Raw genomic sequence first — 18,746 nt, 5'->3', positions numbered from 1 at the left:
TTATGGTTCCAATTGACGAACCATAAAAAAAATACGGTCCGTATATTATACAAGTCCCAACCGTAGATTTCAACCACAAAAAAATACGGACCATAAAATACACTCCTCAAATGCATTTTATGCTTCCTCTTGTGGGCCTGCTTCGGCCCTTTGCAGGGTAGCATTTCATGCCATGAACAACACATATGTGAAGTCTCAAACCCTGATTCTAGCCGCATTTTCCCGAAATTTCATTGCAAGTTTGTTCTTCACCCCGGTATTATCTCTTCTTCGTTTCTAGGTTTCTCTAGGTAATTGATAATTCTTTTTCTTAGCTAATTAATTTAAGTAATTGTCCTTACTTAGTAGATAATTAGTTCTTGTGTCCGTTTATTTTCTTTCGTGCTTTTCTTCGTTTTTTACTTCATTGTTAATTTCCCGGCTCAAGTTCGTTAGTTTGTATCGAGTCGTCTGTTCTTCATTCCGACCTCAAGTAGCAATTGTGCACCTTGCGAACCACCGGATCTAAATAAGAATCAACATCGGCCAGTCTAATTGAGTAGTAAAAGGCAAGAGAGTGTGAGTTCATTTGAGTGGTGCTAGCCAAGCATAAAAGAGTGTAAATACGAGTGTGGTGAGATTCCTATACTACTAATGTTGTTTGCTTTTTTTTAAGTGTTCTTAAGCAGGTACGTTGACGACGGTGAAGGAAACTCAAGTTCTCACCGGGGGACCTACACTTGGTGATGTGATGGCTATGGTAATAAAATTGAAAAACCTAGTGGATAACCTAGATGAGACGATGGGAAAGATAGAGAGGAGTAAGAGAGTGTAAAGTGGCAACTCACGAGTGGAAAAAGGAGAGGATGTGCTGAGTGATGTGAGAGAGTTGCCATAAAATCATTCTAACCTTTCCACTCCTTCATCTTGTTTTAAAGACTCTTTTGTAGGTACTCAAAGAAATAAATTGCTAAAGAAGTCTTCATGTGAAGAGCTACCATTCTTGAAGGAACAAGCTGAGATCAATCAAGGTGAGAAGAACCTTTCAAATGGACTACAAGGTAAAATGCCTAATCTTAACACTCCAAGTGACGTGATCATGCATAATGAAAACTTAAGTGTAAATGAAGGATTATCTTTTTGTGAACTTAGTAATTTCTTGCATTGTTTTGGGTATCATGATCCATTGTCATGTGTTGATAATGTCATTATCAATAGTGCTCTTACACTAGTTGATCCTATTGATGACCAACTTGGTCTTTCTTGCAAGGTCGATTTGTGTCCACCTAGTGTTGACACTTGTGATTTGAATGATAGTGCATTATCAAATGGAAGTGCTCATACACTAGTTGATCCTTTTGATGACCAAATTGATTCTTCTTGCAAGATCGATTTGTGTCCACCTAGTGTTGACACTTGTAAATTGAATGGTAGTACATTGTCATGTAGTCATCATGTTAGTAAATCTTATGAGCTTGACATACTACCAACCAGTGTTGATAATTGTGTTGATCAACTTGCTTGTAATGATAATTCATTAGTTGAGGAATCTTGTTTTGTGCTTAATGAGCCTTGAGTTAGTGATGATGTTGATGTAGTTGGTCATTCGAAAGAATATGACACCTCGCCTTTGTTTGTTTCATGTCAAAATGAGTCTCTTGATCTTGCTTTAGTGTCATGTGATAAGACTCAAGATTGTAATGGTGATGTGTGTCCAGTGGATAGTCATGTGAATGAAAGTACTTTGAAAGATGACATTTATCTTTGTGAGAATGTAATTGCAAGTTTTGATTCCTCATTGTTCATGGATTACTCTTTCATTAAAGATAATGTCTTATTTGATGATAACATGACTAATGGAAGTGAAGTGCCTAGTGGAATGTATTGTAATGTTGAAAGTGTAGCCATTTTTAGGGGCTACATGGTATTTAAAAATCCACTATGGAATGATGACGCTCTTCCCTATGATGGAGATCTTCCCTTATGGAATGATGATACATTTAGGGGGAAGGAGTGTTTTGAAAAGGAAGGGGATACTTGTTTCGAAATTGTTACTTCTTCTTTGTGTGTTCAAAATTGAAGTAGCATGCTAGATCTTGTTCTTGAACCTAATAGTAAGGCTACATTTGAGGACACCATAGATGAAGTTGTTTTGCGTGATACCTTTCTTTATTATTTTTTTGCATATGATGACATTCATGATCTTTTTGGGAGTGCATCTTATGTAGGGCGGGGTCCTATTGGGGTGCTTAGTTGTTGCCTTGACCGTGACATGTGGGTATCTTTCCCTTTTGACCCCGGTGAGGTTTTTAATTTGGGTGATTGGTTTAGTTTGGAATTAGAGGATCATTTGTACTTCATGTTTCCTGGAACCAATGTGACCTTTTCAGCTTGGTATCTTGAAACCATTGGCTCTTTTAGAATATCCTCATTTCTTGATCTTTGGGATAGCCAAGTCCTTGGTGCTCTACTGAGAGCTTATTCTTCATGAAGATGGTTGATACTTGGCTATATTACAAATTTGTGCTTAATTGGCATGGTGGTAGGTTGGTCCACTCTTACACTAACCCTCATTCTTTGAGGACTTGGTTTTTGTTTGTCCTTTTTATGGGTTTGCAAGGTATAGATTCGAGGACGAATCCTTTTCAAGAAGGGGAGAATGATGCAAGCCGAGTTGCCTCAAGGAAATGTAGAGAACCGTCCCGGAGATTCCAAGTATGGATGATAGCATAGGAGGACGGATTTGCCACGCCCCAAAAAACACCCTAGGCGTAACAGGCATCCGATGCTATGAACAACACTAGAAGCACCTTATAAAATCAATAAACGTCTAGTCTCTTTCGATAATCTTTAATAAACCAAAACCAGTCATTAATAAATTGTATAAAAGAACGATCATACTTATAGATAACTCAGCGGAAGTCAAATCAAATACTTAATTAATAAATGTGGCAAAATGTCCCAACGAGTCATACGAAACTCCACGACACTACCCACAATCTGACAACAATCTATGGAGCTTCTAAGAGACATAAATAATATTCTAACTTCGGGATGCAGCCCGAAAACTAAAAGCAATAAGTAAAATAGAGGGTGTCCCACGAATGAAGGTGTGGACTTACCAAAAGTACGGAAGGCGACTAATCTCTAATCCCAGCGAGATCTATCTGTATAACGCTTTCGTTACCTAAAATACCATAAAAAACAACAATGGTATGCTTGAGTACTGAGTACTCAATGAGTTTCTCGGGGACAATAAGTAATATAACAAAATAATATAATAATGATTAGTGAAAACTGTTCCAATAGAATAATGCAAATCAAAGAAAAGATCAATCGTACAATTCAAAATCATCAATAGAACAACATCAAGACAAGTATATATCTTTTTCGATTCAATATACCGTTTATTACCATTTGAGCCTTTTCAACTCGAGATCAATATCATCAACAAGCCACTCACAGGCGAACGAGTTCATTATCATCAAGCCACTTACAACAAATCAAAGCAACACATGCCAATACAGGCCCAAATCAATATACCGAAGGGATGACCATTTAAGGTTCCCTAAACCAGCTTAGTAGCACCACATCGGGGTTGTCACCCTCGAAGGCTATCCTTCCTCCCGAATATCTCGGAAAAACCACATCAGGTTTATGAACCCTCGATGGCCGCTCTTCCTCCCGAATGGCTAGGCAAACCCCACTAGGATCCATAATGACTACCCTTTCTCCCGAGTAGCTAGGCCAAACACAAATAACAGAGAATCATAGTAAAGCAGTTGAACCACAATGATAGCATAGAAGCCAAATCTCAAATCATGGCATGAGAGCCGAATCACAAGTCATATCATGATAATCTCATTTTTCGTTAAGGATTATGTTCATCATCCCATTATATAGGGGTACATCAAATCATTTCAATCTTTGAAACCGGATTCACTTCTTTAAACAAGTATCAAGTTCAACACAATCCATTATAGAGCATTCACGTGAGATAGTCAAGCTTTTCAATTATCAAGTTTAAACATCCCTTATGGGTTAATTCGAGTTCGGATATCAAAGCCTTATATCTAAATTTTTAATCATCCTTTAGAGAGGCAAACAATCATGAATACGTGTATATATAATATAGTACAAACAAGGTTTAATATGGGCTTGTCCCTCATGCACACAAACCACAACCAAAGAGTTCATAAAAGCCGTTTGAAAGAGTATGTTAAAAAAAATAGACATACAAATCACCATTATAGTCAAAAAGGATTTTTAAAAAGAGACATACATCAAAGAAGGTTTTCAAAAAAAAGACATACCTCAAATCCCTCTAAAAGCTAGCAAAACGAAATTTCCAAGGTTCAACAATCAATCTACAATGGATTTAGATGAGAAACATTAAAGCTTTATTCGTTTCTACGAACTCTCTTTATGTTTCAAAAAACTAGGGCTTTTCTAAGCCTATAAACGTGTTCTTGAACCTCATGTGAATCATTAGTGGATTCCAATCGCGTAGTATAATCTACATTAGCCTAAAAGTCATTAATTAAATTAGAGAAACCAAAGTTCATACCTTTTAGACGAAGTTCTACAGAGTTTTCAAGAATCTAGGGTTTGGAGAGATGAAATAAGGTTAATTTGATATTAGATTGATGAAGTAATGATGGGAATTGATCAAGAACTTACCTTATATGTTTTGGGAAAACCCTAGGGTTGTTTCCTCTCAAAAAGTCGGCCAAAACGAAGTGGGAATGAATATAACGAAGTTAGGCTTTTATAAAATTCGGAAAAAATCACTTCAAGAATAAAATGGCCTCGTACTTCGCCCAGGGCGGCACACACGGTGTATCTATTTCGACGGTATCAAAATTTTGAGTTTCCTAAAAATTTAGCCTAGGCCATCGCCCGAGGCGCCGTGCACGCCTAATTTTATACTGCACAGATGATGTTCAGTAAAATGGGTATAACTCCTAGCACAGAGCTCTGTTGGATCTAGGCGACCTACCGTTGGAAAGGTATTTCGAAGACCTACAACTTTCATTGAGGAAGTTTTCCAAATTCCCAACTTATTTTCACGAAACTAGCTTAGAAGTCAGAGCTATTTAAATTTAGGCGAGCTTGAGAACTCTTACGAACTTCACTATTTGGTTTGACTTCAAAGCTACTGCTTAGCCCCCAAATACATCCCGAATGGATTCTATAGCTAAAATATAATCTTAAAACTAGTTTTTACACATACACACCTAAATCAGGTTTACAGGATGTTACAGGATTGGAGATGAAAGAGCATCGAAGTGGCTAAATGAGTAAAGGAAGGATATGATTGCAAAAGAGGCCACTTCCTAAATTCAAGACTTTCATCTCCACAAGGCTAGCCAAACAAGACCCTTGTCTCGTTAAGGGCATTTATGTAATAATATAGTTTTTATCTTTATTGGCTTAGTATAAATAGTAGCTCAAACATTTCATTTAGGAGCTTTTTGATGAATTGATGAATATATTGAGTGTTATAGGGTTATCTCAAGAGACAGAAACTTGTGAGAGGCTTATGGAATTAAGCTCTTATTGATTCTTGTTGTTGAGAGGATTGGTTGCTTGGGAATTCAATTCCACTCGAGGTCATCCTAAGAGATTAGGTGCTTAATATTGTGTAATTAGGAGGTCTTAACTAATCTAGAGTATTGCTTGCCTAATTGTGCCTATTTTTGTGTCAATCTATCTATCTTTTCTTTTTTCTTTTGTTTATCTTCTTAATTTCTCGTTTCCGGGTATCCGTTATTGTATCAATTAAAGAAAGTCAAAATATAAAGAAATAAACATACAAAAGTATTAAAGGGATTCAACATATAAGAGTAATATATACACATTAAAATATATCTGTACCTATTTTCATAAGGTAATTTTTTAAAATTCCTTGAAAAATAAGCACAAGCATGTATTATTGAAGTCTCACGTTGATAGTGGAAGGGAAATTGAAGTCTTGGGTATTTCTCACCACTTAAGCTAGTTTTTGAGATTGAATTTAGTCTTACATATCAATTTTCTTATTATAATAACGTCACGCTCATTTCAATTCTTCATTTACCCGATATCTAGTTTCGTATTATTTACCTTATTTATATTTGGATGGGGTATTGTGTTTGAAATGAATGAAGAACAACATAGCGGAGTCCAGGTATATCAAGTCCAAGGTCGAATTGCCCTTCTTTTGGGGTGGTCTTTAAATTTTGCCCCTCAAATTGCTGGTCTTTAAGTTTTGCCCTTCGCCTAAAACTCATGTGTTCTGGGTTCGAACCCCCGCTCAGTAAAAAATTTAAAAAAAAATTGCAAGGCAGAGTGTGAATTTCGCTCTGCCCCCTTGTGCAGACTTTGCCTTGAGGCATATATTTTTTTTTTTTTTTTTTTACTTTTCAAGGCAAACTTTTAGTTATGCCTTAAGGAAAAGTTTTGCCTTATGGGGCATACTTTTAGTTATGCCCTAACTAAAAGTGTGCCCCATAAGACATAACTAAAAGTATGCCCCATAAAGTGAAACTTTTCCTTAAGACATATCTCAAAGTTTGCCTTATAAGGCAAAGTCTATGCCTTAAGGAAAAGTTCTGCCTTATGGGCCATATTTTTGGTTATGCCTTAACTAAAAGTCTGCCCCACAAGACATAACTAAACTATACCTTAAGGAAAAGTTTTGCCTTATGGGGCAGACTTTTAGTTATGCTGGATCCGACATATCTTAAGTTTTTCCTTAAGGAGTATATGCTGGATCCTGCATACACGCCCCCCAGCCTTGCCTTGCTTTGCCTTGCGAAATTATTTTTTTATTTTATGCCTGAGCGGGGGTTTGAACCCAGAACCTCAGGTATTCTCTCACCTTTTCAAGCGACGGGCAAAACTTAAAGAACACAAATATGAGGGACAAAATTTAAAGACCACAAATATGAGGGCCAAAATTTAAAGACCAGCCCAAAAGGAGGACAATCCGCGCAAAAAAATGATGTGGAATATTGGACAAAGCCCAATAGGAAATAAGATATTCGAGGCCCATTGACAGTTCATATTCCTTCGTTGGTTCCAATGCTTAGCGAAGTCTCTCTCTCTCTCTAGCAAAAGCAAACCTAAACAATATTCTTTGCTCTCTATAGTGCAAAGAACATTCTTTGCTCTCTTTATAGTGCAAAGAACATCTTCATACTATACTGCAAACAATATTCTTTGCTCTCTCTATAGTGATTGCAAAAAAATATAGAGTCTCTCTCTCTCTATAGATCGAGATCTTCATACTATACTGCAATTCGCAAGGTTTGATTTTTCAATTTCTTTCTATATTTTACCATTGATCCTTTTTTTTTTTTTTCCTTTTGTTTTGTGTTTTTGGATAAATTGGTTTATTATGATTTAGATAGATCTTCTGGAACTGAATGTTTGCTACTGTTTCACACCTCAAGTTTGAATCACTGTTTGTTAGAGTGAGCGATTTGATTTCTTTTTTTAGTTTTCAATGTTTTGCTATTGGATTGCGTAAGTGGGGAAAAATAGTGAAAATTTAATGCTTGATCAGGCTTCCATTGACAATGTGGAATTCAGCTTGCTGTTCTCATCAACAGTGATAATTGAGCTCATTTTACTCTCAGATTCTTGAGGAAGCCTCAAATTTGATTTGATGTTATAGTTAATACATGCATCCATTAGTATGACATTTCGATAGGTTCATTCATTTGTCTGCAAACTCACATGGAACGTGTAGAACTCAAATCGCGTTTGTTAGGATGTGTTTTATCCATCTCTAATACTAGCAAATACAGCATGCTGCGAGCTTGGGCATACTCGCTGCCTTCAGCTCAGACTGTATACGTATTGAAATTATTACACACTCATAAGTGCCAGAGTTTAACTGGGCACGGAGTTTAAGAAACAAAGGGAGACTTTGAATCTTGTGGTCTTAAATTAAAGATGTGTATAGTTCTTTAAATCTTGTGGTTGTACACTTTCCATTTAGAGTGTTGGAATTGGAAAACTTACTAAATATAGAAAGAGACATCCTTTTTGGGACAGACCAAAAAGGCAAATAAGACACTTAAATTGGGACGGATGGAGTATATAGTAGGTCTGAACCCATCTCTCAAAGAAGTAGTTGGTGCAGTGGTACTCTTCATTTTACAAACTTAAAATCCCAGATACGCCTTTGGTTGTGGACCTTTTTAAAGCTTATGGACTCTTCCCGCATGTGTGCTGTGAATCTCTTCTATATTTTTTAATATGTTCTCCATGTTGCTTACGTGTTATATAACTTAGTGATGGATTTTTAATTTATGACGTTATGGCAGAAAATAATATAGCGAAGTCGGTAACATGGCTGATGACAGTAAGGCAACTGAGAACCATAACCTCACTTCTGATAATAACTTATCATCAGAGAGCGGTAAGGAGGTAATTGATTCCTTAGCACGACAAGTGCAAGAATCTCTGTCACTGGCAAAGAGGCATAAGTTTTGGGAGACCCAACCAGTGGGCCAGTTTAAGGATCTTGGAGTTTCAAGCTTGCCTGAAGGTCCTATTGAACCCCCAACACCTTTATCTGAAGTTAAACAGGAGCCATACAATCTTCCTGGTCCATATGAGTGGACTACCTGTGATTTGGACTCAGAAGATACGTGTAATGAGGTCTATGTTCTGCTAACAAACAATTATGTTGAAGATGATGAGAACATGTTTAGATTCAATTACTCCAAGGAGTTCCTTCGATGGGCACTACATCCTCCAGGTTACTATAAGAGCTGGCATATTGGAGTCAGAGTGAAGACCTCGAAAAAAATGGTTGCTTTTATCACAGGGGTACCTGCAAGGATACGCGCTAGAGATACTGTAGTTGTTATGGCGGAGATCAACTTTCTTTGTGTTCATAAGAAGCTTAGATCAAAAAGACTTGCTCCTGTCATGATAAAGGAGGTCACGAGGAGAGTTCACTTGGAAAACATTTGGCAAGCGGCTTATACAGCTGGGGTGGTCCTTCCGACACCTGTATCAACATGTCAATATTGGCATAGATCTTTGAATCCAAAAAAGCTTATCGATGTCGGGTTTTCTAGGCTTGGCCCGAGGATGACAATGAGCCGCACAATGAAGCTTTACAAGTTACCTGATCACACTGTCACACCTGGTTTCAGAAAGATGGAGCCTCATGATGTTCCTGCTGTTACTCGGCTGCTTAGGAATTACTTGAAGCAGTTTGTAGTTGCACCTGATTTTGATGAAAATGACGTGGAGCACTGGCTTCTGCCAAAGGAGGGTGTTGTTGACAGCTATCTGGTTGAAAGCCCCGAGACTCATGAAATCACCGACTTCTGTAGTTTTTACACCCTCCCTTCATCAATTCTTGGTAATCAGAATTATTCCACTCTGAAGGCTGCGTATTCTTATTACAATGTTTCCACTAAAACTCCATGGATTCAGCTGATGAATGATGCTCTCATTGTGGCAAAGATAAAGGATTTTGACGTTTTCAACGCCCTAGATGTTATGCATAATGAGACTTTCTTGAAGGAACTAAAGTTTGGCCCCGGTGATGGGAAACTCCACTACTATCTCTACAACTATCGAATAAATCATGTTTTAAGACCATCAGAACTTGGGCTGGTACTGTTGTAGTTTGTGCTCGGGAGATTATTGCCTGCCTTGGAAGCAGTTTATTTAATGTGTGCTCGGTCTCGTATTAGGGCCCCCTTAATTGCCCAGTTAAACTTTTTGCATCCATGAATAGGCGCCAGTGTGAAACCTCTGATCATAGTTTTTGCGCTTAATTTATTTGTACTTTATGATGAGTGATCTTCCATAGCTTTCATTACCTTATTTCTTGTTAATTTTCATCTTTTGCACAACTCCAAAATCTTTTCTATGCTTGACTTGTTCCCATTGGCATCATAGTCAGATTGCTGGAATCATATAACAGGAACCTGGCAGGCTCTTTTATGCCGTGAAATAGACCCAAGAAAAAAAGAAAGTGTTTTATGTTATAAAATAAAAACTATAAAGTAAGTACGCGGAAGAAATAATAAAGAGAGGTAAGGTTGTATTACTTCCTTTTTAGCTCACACCAAATCTATAAATAAGCCTTCTATTTATAGAAGGGAAACAATCAGATTGGTGGCAAAGCCAATCTAGAAAAGGCTCCACGTTTAGTGGCCAAGCCACGTGGTGGCCAAAAGAAACTTAATGGCTAAGTTATTTATGATAACTTAATGGACAATCATATTCATAACACTCCCCCTTGGATGTCCATTAATTAGATGATGTGCCTCATTAAAATCTTATTAGGAAAAACCCTATGGGAAAAAGCCTTAATGAAGGAAAAAGAGTACACATATCTAGTAATACGCTTTGAGGGCTACCTCATTAAAAACCTTGCCAAGAAAACCCAATGGGACAAAACCTTGGCATAGGGAAAAAGAGTGCAGCGCGTATTCTACTCCCCCTGATCAAGACCACGATTCAGATGTTGGAGTCTTCGCATTCCAATCTTGAATATCATCTTCTCAAGAGTTGAAGTTGGCAAAGCTTTGGTGAACAAATCTGCAGGATTGTCACTTGAACGGATTTGTTGTACATCAATATCACCATTTTTCTGAAGATCATGTGTGAAGAATAACTTTGGTGAAATGTGCTTCGTTCTATCTCCTTTTATGAAGCCCCCTTTTAGTTGAGTTATGCATGCAGCATTGTCTTCATATAATACTGTGGGTATTTTTGTATCACACTTCAAGCCACATCTTTCTCTGATGAAATGTATCACTGATCTCAACCACACACATTCTCTACTTGCTTCATGAATAGCGATTATCTCAGCATGATTTGAAGAAGTAGCAACAATGGACTGCTTTGTCGATCGCCATGATATAGCAGTACCTCCGTATGTAAACAGATAGCCTGTTTGAGATCGAGCTTTATGTGGATCAGATAAATAACTCGTATCCGCATAACCAACAAGATTCGTACTACCTTTGTTAGTATAAAACGGACCCATATCGCTAGTTCCTTCGTATATCGCAATATATGCTTAATCCGTTCCAATGCCTCCGTGTAGGAGAAGAGCTATATCTTGCTAGCAAATTAACAGAAAATGCTATGTCAGGTCTTGTAGCATTAGCAAGATACATAAGTGCACCTATTGCACTAAGATATGGTACTTCAGGCCCAAGTAGCTCTTCGTTTTCTTCCTGAGGTCGGAATGGATCTTTGCTCACTTGGTGAGCGAACAACCATAGGAGTACTTAAAGGATGCGCATTGTCCATGTAAAACCGTTTTAAAACTTTCTCTATATAAAGCGATTGATGGATAAAGATCCCTTTTGTGAAGTGTTCAATTTGCAGGACCAAGACGAGTTTTGTCTTTCCGAGATCTTTCATCTCAAATTCTTCCTTCAAATATTCAATCGCCTTTTTGGAGCTCTTGGAGTTCCATGAGATTTATGTCATCAACATAAACAAATAAGTATAATGAACCCGATTTTGTTTTCTTAATAAAAACACATGGACAAATGGCATCATTTGTTTATCCTTCATTTATCAAGTACTCACTTAAGCGATTATACCACATGCGCCGATTGTTTTAAACCATATAATGATCTTTGTAATCCGATTGAATACATTTCCCGAGACTTTAAACCAAATGCTTCGGCATTTTATATCCTTCGTGGATTTTCATATAAATTTCATTATCAAGTGAGCCATAAAGATAAGTCGTAACCACATCCATCGATGTATTTCAAGGGTTTCATATACGGACTAAACCGATAAGGTATCGAAATGTTATAGCATCCATAATCGGTGAATACGTTTCTTCATAGTCAATGCCGGGTCTTTGAGAGAATCCTTGTGCAACAAGGCGTGCTTTGTATCGTACAATTTCATTTCTCTCATTTCTTTTCCGTACAAAGACCCATTTGTGGCCAACTGGTTTTACACCATTAGGCGTTTGGACTACAGGTCCAAAAACCTCACGTTTAGCAAGTGAATTCAATTCTGATTGAATTGCTTCTTGCCATTTTGGCCAATCATATCTTCGTCGACATTCTTCGACGGATTGAGGTACCTGATCCTCACTGCCTTTCATAATATTTAGTGCAACATTATATGCAAAAACACTGTTCACCACAATTTTCGAATGATTCAAATTGACCTCATCACCGAAAACTTAATGATAGTTCTTTACTCACCGGAGTCTCGGGTTTGCTGATTTCTTCGGAATATCAAGATTAATCGAGATCTTGAACCTCTTCATGAGATCCTTTCATAGTGTCATTCGATCATTGTTTGTATTTCTTTTTCTAGATTTGTATCCTTGGAGCCCATGGCCTACCACGCTTCGGGCGTGGATGAGATCGAGGCTATGACACTAGTATATTGTCCCTTTGGAACGTCAATTCGAATAGGCACATTCTCTCGGCAGGATATGCGACTTAGTTATTCTTTTCAAATCGGTAAATCCGTCCGGCATTTGATTTGCTATTTTCTGTGTGGATGATCTTTTGGATCTCCTGCTCACATATAGGGGCACGTAGATCAAAATGAGATAGTGATGAAACTTTCCACGCAATTTCTCTTTTGGTTTCTTCTTTTCTCTCTCCCCCTAATTGTGGGAAATTTGTTTCATCAAATCGACAATGCAAATCGTGCGTGAATAAATCTCCCGTTAATGGTTCAAGGTAGCGAATAATAGAGGGTGATTCAAACCCAACATATATTCCTAACCTTCTTTGGGGCCCATCTTAGTGCGTTGTGGTGGTGCTACGGCACATACACAAGACAACCAAAGATTCGGAGATGAGCAATATTTGGTTCATGACCAAATACTAATTGTGATGGGGAGTATTTATTATAATGACTCGGTACGAGGCGAATAAGGGATCTTGCCGTGTAAGATAGCATGACCCCAAACGGTGGTAGGCAACCGTGTTTTCATAAGTAATGGTCTTGCTATCAATTGCAAACGCTTAATAAATGACTCAGCAAGGCCATTTTGGGTATGAGCATGAGCTACGGGATGTTCAACTTTTATCCCAACTGATAAACAATAATCATCAAAAGCTTGGGATGTAAATTCTCCAGCATTATCAAGACGTATAGCCTTAATAGGATAATCTGGGAACTGTGCCCTTAAGCGTATTATTTGTGCCAATAACTTCGCAAACGCCAGGTTGCGAGACGATATGAGGCATACATGAGACCACCTCGAAGACGCATCTATTAGAACCATAAAATATCTGAATGACCCACAAGATGGGTGAATAGGTCCACATATATCCCCATGTATACGCTCTAGAAAAGCAGGAGATTCAACGTCAACTTTCATTGGTGATGGCCTGGTTATCAATTTGCCCTGATGACAAGCGACACATGAAAATTCACTGCTTTCAAGAATCTTCAGGTTCTTAAGTGGATGCCCATTTGAATTTTCAATAATTCGTCTCATCATTATCAATCCAGGATGACCCATCCGGTCATGCCAAAGCATAAAAGTTCCTGAATCGTTAAACTTCTGGTTTACGATTGAGTGCGTTTCAATTGTACTAATTTCTGCATAGTACAGGCCAGAAGACAAAGTTGGTAATTTCTCCAAAACATATTTCTGGCCGGAGACATTCTTTGTAATAATAAGATATTCATCATTTGTTACACTTAATGTCTCGACGTGATACCCATTACGGCGGATATCTTTGAAACTCAACAAGTTTCTTGGGGATCTAGAAGAGAATAATGCATCTTCTATAATAAGTTTCGTCCCCTTAGGTAGAAATATAGTAGCTCTTCCGGAGCCTTCAATTAATTTCGAATTGCCAGAAATTGTATTAATATTTCCCCTTTTTCTACGCAAGTGAGAAAAATATTTCTCATCTTTGAATATAGCATGCGTTGTTCCACTATCAATCACACAAATATCTTCATGACTGGTCATTGATCCAAATAATGTTCGAGGATTTTCCATATATTCTTCAAAACGAAAGAATAGACAAAGTAAACATCGAAGTAGATATTATGATTAGACAAAGCATTACATACGCTTTATAACATACATTACTATTAAACAAAGCATTACACACACTCTATTTACATAACTATGAAAACATAACCATATTAGCTAATATAAACGACATTTATGAAATATCTAAGTTATTACGGATCCATCGCCGATCGGATGATCTATTTTTCCTTCGAGTACGTTCAAAGAAATACGCCACATCTAGATGCGTAGAGTTCAACATTATCTTCGAAATGAAATTTGCTTCGGCATTCTTTTCGACCTTTTGAGGGAGGCACGATACGGTTCAACTAGGTGCTTTGGCGTACGACGTGTACGTGACCGGTGCCCTTTCCTCCACATCGGAAGCATTTATTTTCTGAATTTTTCTTTTGCACATTGTCATGCTTTTCATCCTTCCTTTTACACTGCTGGTGGTGAAGGGTATTATTTGGTGCAAGACGAGAATCATGATTAAAATTCCTTCCTCGACCACGACCATGACCACGACTGGAGCCACGACCACTTCCACGCCTAGAATGGCGAAAATTTGCCTCATTCACTTCAGGGAATGGGGGCGCACCGATGGTCGGCTTTCATGATTTTTCATTAATAATTCGTTATGTTGTTCAGCAATTAAAAGATGTGCAATGAGTTCACAATACTTCTTGAACTTCATTTCTGCATCTAACGTTGCAGGAGCATACTCGAGGCGGGAAAAGTGGAGAATGTTTTCTCCAGCATATCATGATCAGTGATATTTTCACCACATAATTTCAACTGAGAAATAATTTTAAACATTGCAGAATTATATGCCTTAACAGATTTAAAATCTTGCAGCCTTAAATGGAGCCAATCATAACGTGCTTGTGGAAGTATGACCATCTTCAGGTGATCATATCTATCTCTCAGATCATTCCACAACATAAGAGGATCTTTAACCGTGAGATATTCCATTTTCAAATTCTCATCAAGATGATGGCGGAGGAATATCATTGCCTTGGCACGGTCTTGGTTTGATGCCGTATTTTTATCTTTGATGGTGTCTGCCAGACCCATCGCATTAAGGTGAATCTCGGCATCAAGAATCCAAGACATATAGCTATTGCCAGATATATCTAAGGCTACAAATTCACGTTTAGTAAGATTTGCCATTAGTAAAGGAGAAAAAAAAAAATCAATACCTTCGAGGCTTTTAAAGTATTTGCTTGAGATAACAGAGTCTCGTGCTGATAACGTGTTATAAAATAAAAACTATAAAGTAAGTACGCGGAAGAAATAATAAAGAGAGGTAAGATTGTATTACTTCCTTTTTAGCTCACACCAAATCTATAAATAAGCCTTCTATTTATAGAAGGGAAACAATCAGATTGGTGGCAAAGCCAATCTAGAAAAGGCTCCACGTTTAGTGGCCAAGCCACGTGGTGGCCAAAAGAAACTTAATGGCTAAGTTATTTATGATAACTTAATGGACAACCATATTCATAACATTTTATATCTATTTTGAGTAGCAAACAAGTTCCGGCCGAGTTGTGCTCCCTTTCCATTAGGAAAAAAGGCACTTGTAGGATAACAAGCAGATATCCTGTTCAGAATGCATCTTATAGCCTGTTAAAATTACTTTTGAAGAGCATATCAATTTTAACAAGCACTTTTGGCAATATTAGAATAACAATTTGTGCTTAATCATGATCTCAAAAAAAATTCTGGAAAAAAGCTATTTTAGTTTCTGAAAATTGCTTTTAGGCTAACGTCATCTGGCGCCTCCTAAAAATGTCCACAGATTCCATTTAGACACCTCAACCCAGGCTTGTACCTATTGAACACCTATACCATTTCGGACTTGAACTACTTAGACACTTTTTGCAGACATGACAAACTGTGTGTAATGCACACAGCACAAGCGCGTGAGAGGTTTTTTTTTGCCCAATTTCCCTTTTTTTTTTTTTTTTTTTTTGGTCTTCTTCTTGTCACTCTTTCCGCCACCTTCTTTGCCGGAAAAAATGTAGGAACTAGTTGAAGGGAAGATTGATAGGAGCATTAGAGGGATACACGGCCAAAAAAGAAGAAGAAAAAAAGAGGGGATTGGGGTCGTCTTCTTGATAGAAGCAGGCCGCATTTCTGACGGAGCATCATCATCGGAACTTCGTCCAGCACCACCATCGTCTCAGGCGTACTGTGACCCTTTTTCTTCATCTACACCACCGATCTCTATGTTAAACTGTCGTGAACTACCTTTCTCGGACATCATCATCATCTCAAACACCCAAATCCCCACCAGCGAATCAAACCCAGCCAATAGCAGCTCCCCTCTCTCGTCTTCCTAACAAGTCTAAATCTAAAACAAACAAAACACCAAATCTGAAACACAATGAAAAAAATACAGATTTGATACAAAAAAATGGATCTGCAATGGGAAAGAAGACATAAAGGGGACATTAATGGAAATGGAGAAGAAAGATGCTTTGGCCGGCGACGGGTGAAGATGGCGACGGCAGTGATGTAGCGGCTGATGGAGGGGTGGTAGCGGCCCGTTACGTGTGGGGTTTAAGTTTAAAAAATAAATTTTCTTTTTTTACTCAATTCTTTTTTAATAATTTTTTTGGACTCGTCTTCCACATGTCCTCATTTAATTAGTCATTTTGCCACGTCACCGTATTACACACATTTTATATTTTATGCTAATTGTCAAAAAAGTGTCTAAATGGTTCAAATTTGAAATGGTGCAGGTGTTTACAACTATACAAACCCGAGTTGAGGTGTCTAAGTGGAATTTCTGAACAAATTTAGGGGGTGCCAGATGACTTAAGGCTAGCTTTTACTATTACTCAGAAGCGCTTCCTTTTTTAAGAAAAACTTATCAGTCACCTCAACCCTGTCAAGTAAACATTTAAAAAAGTCTATTTGGCTGCCAAAGATTTGACCAAACAGGCTATTGATGTACAAAGCCGTATGCATCTTGGTAGGCATGGATACAATGTTTGGGTTGTGATTTATAGTAGAAAAGCTTCTTAAGGAACATTTTCGAAAACAAAATCCCCTTGTAATCATCATGTAAACAATTCATACACAATTATTTTTGAAAAAGTACATTTCAAAAAGCTTTTCCCCCAAAATTTGTTTTCATAAACAAATTAATTGTAAATGCCAATCAATCCTTTTGCCTGTCTAACCATGTCTATCGTTTTTGCACGTAACCATGTTCATTGTTAAACGGAGAAAAGAGGTCATCATGAAACAAACAAATCCGTAGAGCTGGCTGATCCAGTGCATGATATTTGTTGTATCTTTTATCGTATATATATTTTACTTAATTAAAAAGCACAATGTTATATAAATGAAGTAGCTCCTTCAAACAAAAAAATGGAAAGAGACTACTTATTTTGCCTACATGACATGAAAATAAAGTGATATAAATTTAGAGGGCTGCCTTGTTACTTTTTCGGTGAAGAAAACACATTGTCAAGCATGTGTTATACAACAACAACAACAACATACCCAGTAAAATCTCACAATGTGGGATCTGGAGAGGGTAAAGTTATGCAGACCTTACCCATATCTCGGAAGATAGAAAGGCTGTTTCCGAAAGACCCTCGGCTCAATAGAAATCATGACGAGAAAAGGTCAGATAAGCACAAGCGGTTCAAAGCAATATGAAAATGAAACTAATGAAAGCGAAAAAGTCATGATAAAGCCGTCTGAGAAAAAGAAGCAGTAGTTACTACAGATAAATAAGATAATCGAAGTACAAGAAACAACATATAGTAGCAAGAATAAAAGGACAATAGACTATAGATCAAAACTGTGACTACTTATACGAAGGGATACGTGGAACTACCTACTAGTCTTCTATCCTAATCTGAGTCCCCATAAAATGAGTGACTTTATTGTTACCAAAAAAAAAAAAAAAAAAAAAGTGACTTGACTAAGTCGGTCAACCTATCTGACTATATAAGGAATTTAACTCATTTTAGTCTCAAACTAGTCAGGTATAATATACCAAAATTTTTTATGTTGCACCAAATGCATTGTAAAAATAAAGCATCTATCTTGTATCTCGAAGGTAGGAGATTAATTGAGAACAAAGTAATTTATGCAAATCTTTCTACTTCTCGAAAGCATAGGTACTGTGATTTGCTAACGATTCAGCAAATTCTTCACTGCTAATCCTGATTCCTGTATGTCTTACCACTTGTAGTAAGATCCTAGTTATACTTGTGTTGCTTAGAACGTAGTATCTAAATCTTTCTTTTTTGTAATCTTTAAGATTTTACACCGTTACGATCCTTTAGCTGCAACTTTCTAATCATTTACCTGCAAGAAAAACTTTTTGTCTTGGGATATCCATTTTGCACTAGTTACATGAAAACGTGCTTAGAGAGGAAACACAGATGTAGAGGCCGTTTGGTTAGCTGATACACATCAAGTGCTGAAAAGTAATTTTAGGTGCTGAAATTGATTTTATAAATACTTGTTTGGATAGAAGTGTTGAAGCTAATAATAAGTAGTTAGTGTGTTTGGTAAAGGTCTTTCTGAGCCAATGTTCCAACACCTCCTGAAACTCTTATAATCGTGGATCAAGAATATATAATAGCTTGTTTGCATTATATTTTCGACAGGGGCGGAGCCAGCCCTTCGGGTGTGGGTTCGGCCGAACCCAGTAGCTTTTGTCCGAACCATATATTTGTATTAAATTTTTTGTCAAATATGTACAAATTATTAATTAAGAACCCAGTAACTTTAAAGAATTAGAATCCCGAACCCA

General features: G+C 37.4%; 1 protein-coding gene across 1 annotated transcript; it reads left to right on the top strand.

Annotated features, from left to right (window-relative positions):
• The first annotated feature begins 7,045 nt into the window (after positions 1–7,045).
• On the top strand, positions 7,046–9,748 carry LOC132052194 (glycylpeptide N-tetradecanoyltransferase 1-like). The gene is made up of 2 exons (XM_059443595.1): positions 7,046–7,269; positions 8,295–9,748. Exon 2 carries the CDS (start codon positions 8,320–8,322, stop codon positions 9,613–9,615), a length of 1,296 nt encoding a protein of 431 aa, XP_059299578.1. The 5' UTR covers positions 7,046–7,269; positions 8,295–8,319; the 3' UTR covers positions 9,616–9,748.
• Positions 9,749–18,746: the final 8,998 nt, after the last annotated feature.

The sequence above is a fragment of the Lycium ferocissimum genome, chromosome 4 (genome assembly GCF_029784015.1).
Source record: "Lycium ferocissimum isolate CSIRO_LF1 chromosome 4, AGI_CSIRO_Lferr_CH_V1, whole genome shotgun sequence".
NCBI lineage: Eukaryota > Viridiplantae > Streptophyta > Magnoliopsida > Solanales > Solanaceae > Lycium > Lycium ferocissimum.
Note: the sequence above shows the minus strand (reverse complement) of the source record. Positions and strands in the feature narration are given on the sequence as shown.

Excerpts from the sequence above, each read along its gene's own strand:
- LOC132052194 (XM_059443595.1), top strand. The coding sequence starts at position 8,320 with ATGGCTGATGACAGTAAGGCAACTGAGAACCATAACCTCACTTCTGAT.